The 14,331-nt window shown below is 53.8% G+C and overlaps 1 protein-coding gene across 2 annotated transcripts in view; it reads right to left on the reverse strand.

Annotated features, from left to right (window-relative positions):
• The window catches only part of FBLN1 (fibulin 1), a 98,781-nt gene that overhangs the window by 65,971 nt on the left and 18,479 nt on the right, over positions 1–14,331 (reverse strand). For both annotated transcript variants that reach the window (XM_033233608.1, XM_033233609.1), the window contains exons 3-7: positions 8,622–8,757; positions 6,298–6,460; positions 2,973–3,032; positions 1,467–1,568; positions 751–888 (exon numbers count right to left, since the gene is read on the reverse strand). In XM_033233608.1, coding sequence (XP_033089499.1) covers positions 751–888; positions 1,467–1,568; positions 2,973–3,032; positions 6,298–6,460; positions 8,622–8,757 — 599 coding nt within the window. The remainder of the gene's footprint in view (positions 1–750; positions 889–1,466; positions 1,569–2,972; positions 3,033–6,297; positions 6,461–8,621; positions 8,758–14,331) is intronic.

Raw genomic sequence — 14,331 nt, forward strand, 5'->3', positions numbered from 1 at the left:
GAGGACAGAACTTGCTCTGTGGACCTCAGATGTCCGAAGGGATGTGTGCTTTGAAGTTACTCTCATGATACAGTGAGTGACACTTTTACACAAGTGGATCTGTCCTTCTGAAAGGCTTGAAACGCTCTGTAAAAACTGTGTTCTAAACGATCCTCATCAGAGCCTCCCCATCTGCCAAATAACACCTAAGGCTTGGTGGGGAAAGGCTGGCAGCCAGAAATGCCATGTGTTTATGCAGTGGAAGAGGATATGCTTTGAACTTCAAGGAAGCCTGGATTCGGATGGAAGGCAGCTGTTGTGCAAAAACAGTTGTGGGGGTTTTTTGTTTTTGTTTTTTGCTTTTTTCTTTTTTTTTTTTAGAAAGTACATGTAAGAACGTGAAATTCACCTCTGGTCTTGATTTTAAATAATCAGGCACTGAGTCTTTTCAGAAACCCAAATCTGCCATCATTGACTCCGCTCCGTTAACAACGTAAATCTTTCCTAATAGCAGAACTAACCGGTACTGGTGCGCTACTGTCAACTTTGTCAGTGTTCTGAACATTACTGGCAAGCACTTTCCATTTCCATCCCACCCGTCCAGACACCCTGGTGGGTATACCACCTCCCTCCTGCAGATGAGCAGGCAGTCGCCCAGGCAGTCACACAGGGCGCAGGACTGCGGGAGCCCAGACCCCAGAGCTGCCCTTCCCACCGCACCGTAGCTACACCTGGGAGACCAGGTTTGCGGACTCGGAGCGCGTGCTGTACCTTTGCAGCTATTGTCCTCTGTGAGCTCATAGCCAGTCCCGCAGCTGCTGTCCCGCTGGCAGCGGAAAGAGCCCACCGTGTTGACGCAGGATTCTCCGAGCCGGCAGCTGTGGCTGCCCGTGATGCATTCATTGACATCTAGGAGAGACCAAGGCAGTGCAGGCGTGACCAGCAAGAACGACCCATCCTGATACATCCTCAGGAGGAATGTGCCAAAGCCATGGTGGAAGTGGTTCCCTGCACCCTCGCAAACTGAGCTGAGGCCCACCATGTGCACATCTAGGCTGTGGACTGCATGGAGCCGAAAGCAGTGATTTCTCTCCCATGCTAACCTTCTTATCTACTGCTTTTTCTGAGACGGGAGTTATGTGGTCCTCAAGAACCCTGTAAGTGGGGGCGGCATCTTCTCCATCTCCCCCATCTCACAGACTGAGGGATGTGCCCAAGGCCACTCAGCAGATCCTGGACCCAGAACCTGGTTAGACCCCAAATCCGTCCTCTTTCCCAATCCCGGTGCTTATATTGCCTTGGAGGGTAGTCTTGGCAGGGGCCTCTGCACTGCAAACTCCAGGGTACGAGAAAGCGAGTCCTGGGCTGCTCTCCAGCCCTGAATGGGGTCTGGGCTGTACAAGGCAGGCTCTGTTCAGCCCTTCAGCACAGGCTCCCAAGCACGGTGACCTGCCAGTCCTGCTGGCACCTGAGACAGAGACATTTACCTTCACAGGAGACACCATCAGAGAGCAGCTGGTAGCCCACGAAGCAGGAGCAGACCACCTCATCACCCGTGTCTCGGCACTGCTGCTTGCAGGGCCCGCCTCCTGGAAGGACAGCGTACGTGAGCCAGGGCCGGACGCACCCCAGGCACTGCGTGGTTTCTAGCTCCGTTCAGGCTGCGTCACAGAAAACGCCTTCTGGGCACACGAACCCAGGAAGGCAGGCTGACCTGGCTGGAGCCCACCTGCAGCTCTCCTAGGAGACCCCCAGGATCTGGCTCTGGACACCCCCCAGGGGCTGCTGCTTCAGGTCCCAACCTCCCCATCTGGAAAAATCAGGTGGTGTGCAGGGTGCCCTTTGTAGGCTGGGGTGGACCTGGAAGGGGCGAGGCAGAGAAGAGCTCACTGCTGGCCACGGACATGGGGGTGTGGGCTCCACGTGGAAGGTCAGGCCCCAACTAGGCCTCATGTACCTGCTCCTCACTGAACTCTCAAGCTGTCTCACTGCTCCAAGCCCACTACCATGGCCTGAACTCCTGCAGCTGCCCAGTTGGCTGTGGCCACAGCCTCCTACCTGCATAGCCCAGTAGCACCCCACAACCTGTTCTTCCTACAGGGTGGCCAGAGTGATGCTCAGAGTGCAAATCTCATCAGGATAAGCCTCGACCAGGGAAAGATTCTACAAGACACCCTTTGAACTGCTGCCAGTCTGCCTGTTTCTCGGGCCCCTCCCTCTGGCCCTCTAACCCCACCTCCTTCCCCTGACCACTGCCACCCAGAGCCCCGCTACAGTGGGTCTGTGCCCTTTACACGGTTTCAGGTCTCCGTGAGGACCCTTTCGGGGTTATTTTCCCAGTTAATCCTGCCTCCTTCTTGCAGACCAGCTCTCCCCTCCCCAGAAAGCTGCTCCCACAGCCCTGAGGCTTGCTGGGGCTCTCGGTCACTCCCCTCCTCCCTCTACCAGGCCCCTAGACCGACTATCACTGTGCACTGACTGCATCATTTGGGGATTAAACTGGCTCCTAATTAACACCCTCACCACAGGGCGAACCACTGAAAGAGCTTGTGGGGCAGATCTGCAGGTCTAGACATGCCGGAATGTTCCATGAAAGAAAAACACTTTTATCATATGAAAAACAAAGCTGCAAGGCCCTTACTTAAATGTGCAAACATCTCCTTGTGAGGCAAATGAATATCACCAATGGTGACAGAACCGTGGCTGGGGCTCCAGGGGCACAAAGGCAAGGAACACTTAGCCCCTTCCTCTCCCCTGAGAGCCTGGGGGAGGCCCCTGCCACCTTCGCAAGGCCTGGGGACTCAGTAATGTGCAGGCTTTCCACACCAGCCCTCACCAGGGCCCCTCATCAGTAACTGCAGCCTCAACCTCCTGGGCTCAAGGGATCCTCCTGCCTTGGCTTCCCAAAGTACTAGGATTACAGGCCTGAGCCACCTGGCCGGCCCCTTGGGGTTTGTTTAAATACCAACTCATGGGAGACGCCAGAGTCTCACCTCGGCAGCGGTCATTCAGGTATGGGTCCTCTTGTTCCTCCTCGACCTCAGTGATCTTATCTAAGGGGGAAAAAGACCAAGTCAAACATTTATCCAAGCACCCATCTTATCTTAAAAGAAACTCCCAACATTCTCTCTTCTTGTCACTATCAGGCAATAATGCCCATTTGAACATCTTACATAAACAGCTAAGTATTAACTCTATCCTCTTTAAGACAGAATTACACTTGTAAATGATCTCTGATCCATTATAGGCCAGGCGTGGTAGCTCATGCCTGTAATCCCAGCACTTTGGGAGGCCAAGGCGGGCGGATCACCTGAAGTCAGGAGTTCAAGACCATCACGGCCAACCTGGTGAAACCCTGTCTCTACTAAAAATACAAAAATTAGCCGAGTGTGGTGCCATAGCCTGTAATCTCAGGTACTCAGGAGGCTCAGGCAGAAGAATCGCTTGAACCCAGGAGTTGGAGGTTGTAGCAAGTCAAGATCACACCATTGCACTCCAGCCTGGCCGACAAGAGCGAGACTCCGTTTCAAAAAAAGGGATCAATTAGAAAGGGCACAGACACAAAGGCCTGTAATCATTGACTTCATGCTGGGTGCTGTTGCCATAGTCCCAATTACTCGACCAGCTCAGCAAATGCAGTCACAGCCTTGCTATAACAATGAACACACGCCCTCCAAGTCTAAAGCGATGCACGCAGGAAAAACTTGTGTCTCCTGACTGATTCTATCAAATGCTATCCTGTGTTTGTAAAGGATTACTCTCCATTTCTGTATTTATTTGTCGCAGGCCAGCACCGGTCTGGGGACCTTATGTATGGCCCCGAGGAAGCAAAAGTGGGTCCACGGCACAGGTAGCAGTGGGAGGAAGGTGCGGCTGTGAAGACAGGAAGCCCTCCCAGAGGAGGGAGCATGCGAGGAAAGTCTGGGGCAAGGACTGAAGCAGATAAAAGACGGAGAGATAAAGCAAACATCTGGAGCTGCAGAAAAGCTCAGAGATGGCTCACGCTGCAGACATAAATCAGTGAAAATCCGCCCCCGAGACACAGGAGAAATCCTCCTCTAGCACGAAAAGTTTGGGTTTGTTTAAAGTGAAAATGTCATATCTGATTTCAAAACCCAAGGAAAGGAAGGAGGCAGAATGTGGCCCCAATCCCTCTTGATGACTGTGACATCTGAAATCATCTCAGTGGCATCCATGGGGCCCTGGACTTGAAAAGCTAAGAACAAGAAGTGAAAGATGGGTCCCGGGTGACCCGGGTCCCCTGTGACCCGGGACCCGACAGCCTAGACTTGAAAAGCTAAGAACAAGAAGTGAAAGCTTCCCTGCGTCACCTGGGATCCTACAGCCATCAGCTTGACTTAGAGACTACAGGTCTGAGAGTTCTTCCCTTTCACCCCTTCAGGCACCGCCCCACTGCTTTATTTATTTTATTGTATTGATTTATTTATTTTTTTGAGACTGAGTCTCGCTCTGTCACCCAGGCTGGAATGCAATGGTGCCATCTTGGCTCATTGCAACCTCCGCCTCCCGGGTTCAAGTGATTCTCCCTGCCTCAGCCTCCCAAGTAGCAGGGATTACAGGTGCCCGCCACCACGCCCAGCTAATTTTTGTATTTTTACAAAATTAGTACTTTTAGTAGAGACAGGGTTTATCCATGTTGGCTAGGCTGGTCTCGAACTCCTGACCTCAGGTGATTCGCCCACCTCAGCCTCCCAAAGTGCTGGGATTACAGGCGTGAGCCACCGTACCTGGCTTGCGCCTCTTTATTTCGTAAGAGAGTGGGGGAAAAACTCAGAGAGAAGAGGGAATGGGCTGAAAACCACACAGCAGGCTTGGCCCAAGCGGAGTCCTGCCTCCTTTCAGGTTAATTCTGTTACAGCACGAAACCATGGCATAAGTGTAAGAGACTACTAGACAGCCACGAAGTCTCCTGAACCCTGTAACTGAACCACACAGAAATGCAGGGCGAGGACACAGAACTGGGGTCACACAGCTGAGAGTGATCTTGAAGCTGCTCTTGGGGTCACATGCCCCTTTGCTGAGTAAGTGTCTATGATTGGACAGAGCATAGCCAGCTATTAGCCAGCGATGGCCCCCAGCTGCTCGTTCATACGTCATCAGCTCCAGATGGAGAAGGCACTGGCCAGGAGGTGGAAAGCCAGGGTCTCCCTCCTCCACATGTTGACCGTGTGATCTTGAGCATCAGACCCTCACCCAAAAAGTGAGAGCAAGGCCAGCCACCCACGCTGCCCCGGACAGCTGAGGGGACAAGGGGAGATAGTGAGGGCAGACGCTTATGGGGCCAGGTGCTGCACTCAACCCTTGATACCTAATCTCACACTCCATCCTCCCAGTATCTGATGAAGTAGGACTCCAACTATCCCCACTTCCCAGATGAGGGGACCGAGGTGCATATTAGGACCGGGATGGGAGCACGGATCTGTCTGATCCTGGACTCCAAGCACGCAGCGTCACTCCAGGACGGCAGCTCTCAGATAAGGTCACAAACACAATGGCTCTGACGACTGGAGTCAGTCCATGCTGGGTTAAGGCAATGGTGACATGGACGCACATGTTACCTGTAATGGTTCATTTTAAGTGTCAATTTGGCTGTGGTATGGTCCCCAAATGTTTAGTCAAACACTGGCCTGGACACTGCTGTGAAGGTATTTTTTAGAGATTAATATTGGCCAGGCACAATGGCTCACACCTGTAATCCTAGCACTTTGCGAGGTCAAGGCAGGTGGATCACCTGAGGTCAGGAGTTCCAGATCAACTTGGCCAACATGGTGAAACCCCGCCCCTACTAAAAATGCAAAAATTAGCCAGGTGTGGTGGTGCGCACCTGTAATCCCAGCTACTTGGGAGGCCGAGGCACAAGAATCACTTGAACCCAGGAGGTGGAAGTTGCAGTGAGCCGAGATCACACCACTGCACTGTACTCCAGCCTGGGTGACAGAGCAAGACTCTGTCTCAAAAAAAACAGAAGAGATTAATATATAAGTCTGTTGACGCTGAGAAAAGCAGATCATCTTCATACCGTGGATGGGCCTCACCCAATCAACAGAAGGCCTTCAGACTGGCCTCCCCCGGGGAAGGCAGCATTCTGCCAGCACACTGCCTTTGAACTCCAGCTGCAATGCCCCTCCTTCCCTAGGGCTCCAGCCTGCAGGCCTGCACTGCAGATTTTGGACTTGCCAGACACCACAATCACATGAGCCAAGTCCTTAAAATATCTCTCTCTCCAATCTCGCTCTATATGCATATCCTGGAGAACCTCAATACACTGCCCACAAGGGAAGGAAGAGAGAAAATTACCTGTTTCTTGGAGGCCCCTGACATCCAAGTCTCCGGTCTCCTGGCTCTTGACACAGCACGCTCGAAAGACCTGTCCACACTGGTAGCCGACCATGAGGCTGTACTCGCAGCTCTGGCCCTGGGCCTGGGCCGCCCTCCCTAGCAGACAGCAATGGCAGCACCTCTGCAAACACAGGTGGAGATCCCAGATGGAGGAGCGGGGCAGACAGCCCAGCGGGGCCCATGAGAGGCCTCAGGGATGCCTCTCTGAGCCTTGTCCACACAACCTGGAGAGTGATGACCCAAGTCTGGCTTAGATACCACTCCTAAATGTCAGCAACAAATAGCAAAGCAAGCCCATCCCCCTACCCCAAACCATCTAGGCCCCAGTTTTGAAAGGAACCTTAAAGGGCCTGGCATCCACCTCCCCTCTCCACCCCAACACGCAATTGCACCCCTCAACATCCCTGCCCTGCCCAGCAACCACCTGGTTCTGCTCACACACCTCCAGCAGGAGGGAGCTTCTTATAGCACCGTGCACAAGCTCCAAAGTTCTGTTCCTTTTGCATGGTCTGAGGTTTCTCTACCATGCCTGAAAGAATGACACGCATTCATCTTGCCTTTCCGATTTTGAGTTAGGGGGGTTCAGGCAGCAGGAACTGCATCGTGCCTTTGAAAGCACAGCAACTTCAAGACGAGTCATCAAGCAAGGTCAAAGGACAGGGTGGCTGTCTGCCACCCGGACCCAGGTCCCCACAGTTACTTCCAAGTCCCCGTGGCCTCACACCTGAGTCCCAGAAGCAACATTTGCCCTGACACATGAAAAGCCCTGCTTCAGTCTTTATTAAGTGGTTATCCTAAGCAGGAGCACAGAACTTTCCAAACAGTCCCCAGCAGGAGCCGGGAGGTGTTTGCCTCAGTTACGTGGTGTTGATGTGTCTTCCAGGCTGCTTATCCTACGCCCTCTGCTGCCAGAAAGTGTAGGGAGCATCAGTGACCTCGTCCATCTTTTGGGGTGTGAGTAATCCTTCCCGGAAACACAAATCGCTCATCTGTCAAAGCGATCTGTTCCCATTCCTGCTAGAATGTTCTGTGCTTTTTACACACCTCTCAAGTCTGGGGACATGGGCACAGCTGTGCGCCGGACAGACGGCATCCGCAAGGCCCAGCCCTGCATTGGGTGCCGGGGGTGGGGGCAGTCATTAAACGTCCAAAGTCCTGGTTCCCAGGCACTCCCACCCTCACCCCACCCAGCTCCCTCCTGTGCCAGAGCCCTGCCCTGTGAAAGCCCACACAGGCCAAGGTGGGCAGGGGGCTTGGGACCCCCAATTCCTCTACACAGAGGCCCTCCACAGCCCAGTCTATGTGGAGAATCCCCACAAAGGAGCTCCCACACCCCCTCCTGGAATCCAGACTTCATTCAGATTCTTGTTTCTTAAAATTATTCCAACACCTTCCTAAGTAGGAACGGGAAGCTTCTTCCAGGGAATGTATTTTCGTCATCTGGCGCCTCCAACAGGAGCCCAGTTTCTAAACCCGGGCTCCTCCAGGCCCAAGTTCCTCCTGGCGGGGTTTGTTCTCCTTGCTGGCTGGGTGGTAAGGGAGGGATGGCCTGGACACCTTGGGTTTACTGCCAGTGTTCAGACCGGCAATGCTATCTGGCACCTTTCCACCTCTTGCAAAGACGCAGCCCTTCCATGGCCATAGCGGTCTTAAGTGACCTGCTAGCACGTAGGGTCCTAGGAGCACTCAGGGAAGAGGACTATGCCATTTATTCACAGCTTACCTTCAGGGTAGGATCCTGTCTGGGTCCCTGACAGGACTGCAGAGAGGCCATTTTGGAGGATGGGCCTCTCTGAACCTCAGTTTCCTCTTCTAGGGTGGTTATAGAGGCCAGATCTTATCAGAGGTCTTAGTGAGGGCCCATTTTGACCTCTGGACCCTGACTAGTCTGTGGGTAGAGAAGCCTGAGAGTCTCCTGGGTAGGTGAGGGTGCCTACCCCGAACTGAGAAGAACATTCTGAAAGCCCAAGAGAAGCCCTGCTTTGACTTCCGCGTCTGCCCAAAGCCTGGAGACAGGCAGTTCTCAGGGCAAGGCCAGATCACTTCACCCCCACCGCCTCGTGGGAGGCTCGGCCCCAGGTGTCCTCCGGGGTTTACGGCTACAGGGGAGGGGGAGAAATACTGGGGTTTTCCACCTCCCTCCTGCCCCTACACCCAGCTGCTCACAAAGAAAGGTGGCCTGAGGCAGGGAGCGCTGACGGACAGTGTCGCTCGGCTGGGAGGGCCTGGGTCTGCCGACTAGTGGGGACGGGCAGCGACCCCACACGGTCTTCGGCTCTCACCTTCACAAACGTGGCCTCCAGGCTGGCGTTGTCACCATGGGGCGCGGCACAGTGGTCCTGCTCATTGGCCAGGCTGATGCCCGTGGCACAGTGCAGCTCCTCCAGCTGGCTGTGGCAGCACTGCTCCTGCACCATCCTGTGGGTGAGGGGTGGGCTGGGCCAAGGCTCTGTGGGCAGGGGGCCCGGGGCACAAGGTCCTCGGGGGTGGGGGTGCTCTCACCTTCAAGCCTCCCCTTCCCTTCCCTGCTCCCACAGACACAGAGAGAGAAACACACAGCGCCCCAGTGTCACACAGAAGGAGCTCAATTAGCATTTAGTTAGAAAGGCTTGGCCGGGCACAGTGGTTCACACTTGTAACGCCAGCGCATTGACAGGATGAGGTGGGAAGACCAATTGAGCCCAGGAGTTTGAGACCAGTCTGGGCAACCTGGTAAGACCCTGTTTTTTTCTTTCTTTCTCATTTTTTTTTTTGAGATGGAGTCTCGCTCTGTCGCCCAGGCTGGAGCGTAGTAGTGTGATCTCAGCTCACTGCAGCCTCTTCCTCTCGGGTTCAAGCGATTCTCCTGCCTCAGTCTCCCCAGTAGCTGGGACTACAGGCATGTGCCACCACACCTGGCTAATTTTTGTATTTTTGTAGAGATGGGGTTTCACTATGTTGGCCAGGCTGGTCTGGAACTCCTGACCTCAGGTGATTCACCCACCTCAGCCTCCCAAAGTGTTGGGATTACAGGCGTGAGCCACCATGCCTGGCCTCTTTAAAAAAAAAAAAAGAAAGACAGAATGCAGCATGGGTCTAGAGTCAGAGTCAGGAGGCCCAGTTTTGTCACCAGAGTGGCCATGTCACTCCTCTGAGCACTAGGCTTCACCCACAAAATGTGCCTGCTGATTTGAAAACCAAAAAGTGGCGGGGGGCTGACTCTGGGCCTGGCCTTCCATCCCTTTATCAGGTCGAACTCTTCTCAGTGCTCATCCCATCTTCCAGGCTCAGAGCAAACAGCTTCTGAGAGTCCTGTGGGGTAGCCTGCCCAAGGCCCCAGAGGGAGGGATGGGGGCTGCAATGGCACCTAGCTGCACAGCCCACGCCTCCCAGCGGTGCCAGGGCTCTGGGGAGAGGTCCTCGACCTGCCAAAATCAGCTTCTCTGACACAACCACGAGGCTGTGACAGCTAGGGGCTGGTGTGGGCGGGCTCCAAAGGCAATGGGCAGGAGAGGAGTGTGTCACCGGAGAGTCACCCAACCCGTGCCTCCAGGAGAGAGGGTGGGGGCCTCCCCAGCTTCCCTGCACTGCCAGCCAGGTCACCTCTGCACAAAAATGGCAGACGCCAGTGCACCTTCCTCCAACCTTCCCTGGGGGAGTGGAGGTCTGCACCCGGCTGCCCGTGTGTCTCCAAAACTGCCTTCAGGCTCCGGGATGGGATTACCCAGCTGAGCTAGCCCACGTTTCACTCATGCTTTCGGTGGATTTGCAAATAACAGGCATTTCACGAAACTGCCAGAGCGAGCCACCAGACATGCATGCATCCATTCAAAAAATATTGGCTGGCCAGAAAATCACAAGTGTTGGTGAGGATGTGGAGACATTGGAACCCGTGCGCATTGCTGGTGGGAATGGAAAAGGGGCAGATGCTGTGAAGCACGGTTCCTCACAAAATTAAAAATAGAAAAATCACAGGACCCAGCAATTCCATTTCTGGGTATATATCCAAAGAACGGAAGCAGGGTTTCAAACCGATACTTGCACACCCATGTTCACAGCAGTTTGTTGTTGGGTTTTGTTTTGCTTTGCTTTGTTTTTGAGATGGAGTCTTGCTTTGTGGCCCAGGCTGGAGTACAATGTTGCCATCTGGGCTCACTGCAACCTCCGCTTACTGGGTTCTAGTGATTCTCCTGCCTCAGCCTCACGAGTAGCTGGGATTACAGGCGCCCACCACCATGCCCAGCTAACTTCTTATATTTTTAGTAGAGATGAGATATTGCCATGTTGGCCAGAATGGTCTCAAACTCCTGACCTCAAGTGATCTGCCCACCCCAGCCTCCCAAAGTGCTGGGATTATAGGCGTGAGCCATTGCGCCCGGCCTCACAGCAATATTATTTGCAACACCCAAAAGGTGGAAGCAATCAAGTGTCCCAGGCACCTCAGGGTGTCCAGCTGCCTCAGGCTCACCCCCAATCCTCCTGGCCTCTATCTCACGGCCCCCTCAGCCACCTGGTTACCCTTGTATCTGGTGCTTTCTCCTTGGGACTGGCTCTTGCTGGCTCCACTCCAGCCACCCTGATCCCCTTGCTGTGCTGCCCAGCACCTGCACACCCTCTCCTCTGGGCCGTTCCCTCAGCCTGGGATGCTCTTCCCACTTTCCATACTGCCCACTCCCTTGCCCCATTCAGGTCCTGGCACAGTGAGGCCAACCCCACAGCTCTAAAATCGTAAACCCGCCATGCAGAAGCCCCGTCCCTCCCTGTTTCCCTCACAGCACATCCTGCCTTCCTGCAAACCATCAGACTGACTTATTACTTCCTTCGCATTCTGCATCCCCTGTAGAATGCCACCTACACGAGGTCAGGGGACTTTGCATATTTCGTTCACCGATTTATCCCCACTCACCAGAACGGAGCCTGGCACCTAGCAGGCCCTCAGTGAGATTTGCAAGATAAAGAAGGGGTTAGAGAAACGCTGGGCTGGAAAATGTCAGCTTGGGACCTGCTTTAGGTTTCACTGGGTGTGTTCAAATTCCTCCAAAAGACGCTGAAGGGCATGTGGGTTTCACCTAATCCAAGGTTTTAGGTGGATTTAGATCTGGATCCCAAGGAATGTCGGGCCTCGGTGGAGACCTAGAGTCAAGATGATACATGATGGGAAAACATCAAAGCTGCCATCTTCTGACCACCCCAAACGTGTCCTTGTTGGAGCTGCAGGCTGCTTAACCCCTGCTTGGCCAGAGCCCATGGTTGCAGAGAGGTCGGCCTCTCCCCGCAGTCCTCTCTGAGCCTCTCACCCACTCGGGGAGCTGACAACCCCTCCTTTGGGCCCCGCGGACCCTCAGGGCCTCACACCCTTGACTCTTGCCCAGGAGGGCTGGCCTGGGCTCTCCTGCCCCTGGCTTTCATCCTGCCTCTTCCTGAGCATCAAGAGCTGATACAGATTTGTTGAATGAACAAAAACTGATTTTACTTCAGCTGGTGAGCCTCACAGGACGCCACTTCAAAAGTAGAGAACTCGGCTGGGCGCAGTGGCTCGCACCTGTAATCTCAGCACTTTGGGAGGCCGAGGCGTCAGATCACTTGAGGCCAGGAGTTTGAGACCAGCCTGGCCAACATGGTGAAACCCCATCTCTACTGAAAATACGAAAATCAGCTGGGTGTGGTGGTGGGCGCCTGTAATCCCAGCTACTCGGGAGGCTGAGGCAGGAGGATCGCTTGAACACAGGAGGCGGAGGTTGCAGGAAGCTGAGATTGCGCCACTGCACCCCAGCCTGCGCGACAGGGCCAGACTCCATCTCAAAAAAAAAAAAAAAAAGAACTGGCTAACACAACAGACAAACCAGGTGTCAGTGACCCCTGTTTCTTGCATCTTTTAAATATCACTATTAAGAGGATTCTTGTAAATCAGATTTGATTTCTGATCTGCCCTATCCCTTCCCTGCCTTAACTAAAAATGATAATCTGTACAAAACTCATTAGAAGGTCCCTTCATTAGCATCACTGCACTGCTGGCCACGCCCCGCAACCAGAGCCCTTGCCTCACCCAGATAGGAGCTCTGACCTCCCCGGGTTGGGGAAGCTGGGGCAGGGTCCTGCTCACCCGGGGACCCCCACAGCCACATCAGTGCCTGCCTGCTGAACCCGTACGTGGGCTCCGTCTCACTGTGAGCTGGAATCCAGGCTCGGCCTCTGATTGGCACAGGCTGCATGAGGTTTGGACCCCAATGAGAACAGGGTAAAGGGGAAGCACGCAGGAAGGGCTGGAGGGCAGCAGACAGCACCTGGGGCCACAGGGCAGTGACGCAGGCAGAGCAGGGTGGCTCAGTGGCTCACTGGAGGGGCAGCCTAGGACAGGTATGTGGCCCCTGGTCTGTGTGTCCACTGGATGAGTCAACGGGCCAGTCACTTGCATCTGGTGACCTTTGAGTGGGGTCCTAGGCATTAAGCCACGTTTCAGGGACACTGTCATATGGAAGCTCACGATACCCAGGAGTCTGGACTTGCACCCGCACTTAAAGAGAGAAGGAATGCCCTCTCAGCCATTCTGATGGTATTTCTTACATTTCAGGAAATCTAATGTATGTTTAAAATTTACAAGAAGGCAATGTGTTTGTCCTCTGGGACCCAAAGGAGATTAAAGATAACCCCAAAATTGGCTGGGTGCGGTGGCTCACGCCCATAATCCCAGCACTTTAGGAGGCCGAGGTAGGAGGATCACCTGAGATCAGGAGTTTGAGACCAGCCTGGCCAACACGGTGAAACTCTGTTTCTACTAAAAATACAAAAATTAGCCTGGTGTGGTAGTGCGTGCCTGTAATCTCAGATACACAAGAGGCTGAGGCAGGAGACTCACTTGAACCCAGGAGGCAGAGGTTGCAGTGAGCCAAGATCGACATACTGCACTCCAGCCTGGGTGACAGAGAGAGACTCTGTTTCACAAAAAAAAGAAAAACGGTAACTCCAAAATTTATCAAAGACATTGGTGAGTAGAAGTCAGAATACATTTGATAGTAACTAAAATCCCCATTCACAAGCAAGGCCCAGAAAGTTGCTGAATCTGTGGCCTCAGTTTCTCTGTCTGCACATAGAGGGGTTACACGGGCTGATGCCTCATTTTCTTTTATTTCAGTAAGTATTAGTAACAGTGGCTCCCTATTGTGGGCTAAACTGTGTCTTCCCAAATCCATCTGGTGAAGTCCTAACCCCCAGTATCTCAGAATGTGACTCTCTTTGGAGACAGGGACTTTAAATGGGTGATACCGTTAAATGAGGTCGTTAGGGCCGGCTCTAATCCAAAAGGACTGGTGTCCTTCGAGGAAGCGGTGAGTAGGACACAGACACACACAGAGGGAAGGCCGTGTGAGGACAAAGGGAGAAGAGGGCATCTACAGGCCCAGGAGAAGGGCCTCAGGAGGAACCCACGCTGCCGACACCTCAGTCTCAGGCTTCGGGCCTCCGGAACTACGAGGAGCCAGCGGTTGAGCCGCTCTGCCTCTTGTACTCTGCTCTGGCAGTCCTGGAAAACCAATACACTGCCACAGTCTGGCTTTGTGGTGCTGGTTTCATAGGTGATCTCTGATTTTTTTCTTTTGGTGGTGGGGGCATGGAATCTCACTCTTGTCACCCAGGCTGGAGTAAAATGAACGGTCTCAGCTCACTGCAACCTCCGCCTCCCGGGTTCAAGTGATTCTCCTGCCTCAGTATCCCGAGTAGCTGGGATTACAGGTGCTCGCCACCACGCCCAGCTAATTTTTGTATTTTTAGTAGAGACGGGGTTTCACCGTGTTGGTCAGGCTGGTGTGGAATTCCTGACATCAGGTGATCCACCCGCTTTGGTCTCCCAAAGAGATGGGATTACAGGGGTGAGCCACCGTGTCCAGGTGATCTCTGATCATTATAACCCCGAAAAGGAGGTATCATGGTGCCTTTGAGCTGGCTCAGGTCACCCAGCCAGAAACCCACCCAGGCTGGTCCACCTCCCCAGCCCTAGTCCTTCCCAGGGCCAGGCTG

Source organism: Trachypithecus francoisi, unplaced genomic scaffold (genome assembly GCF_009764315.1).
Source record: "Trachypithecus francoisi isolate TF-2019V2 unplaced genomic scaffold, Tfra_2.0 Lachesis_group14, whole genome shotgun sequence".
NCBI lineage: Eukaryota > Metazoa > Chordata > Mammalia > Primates > Cercopithecidae > Trachypithecus > Trachypithecus francoisi.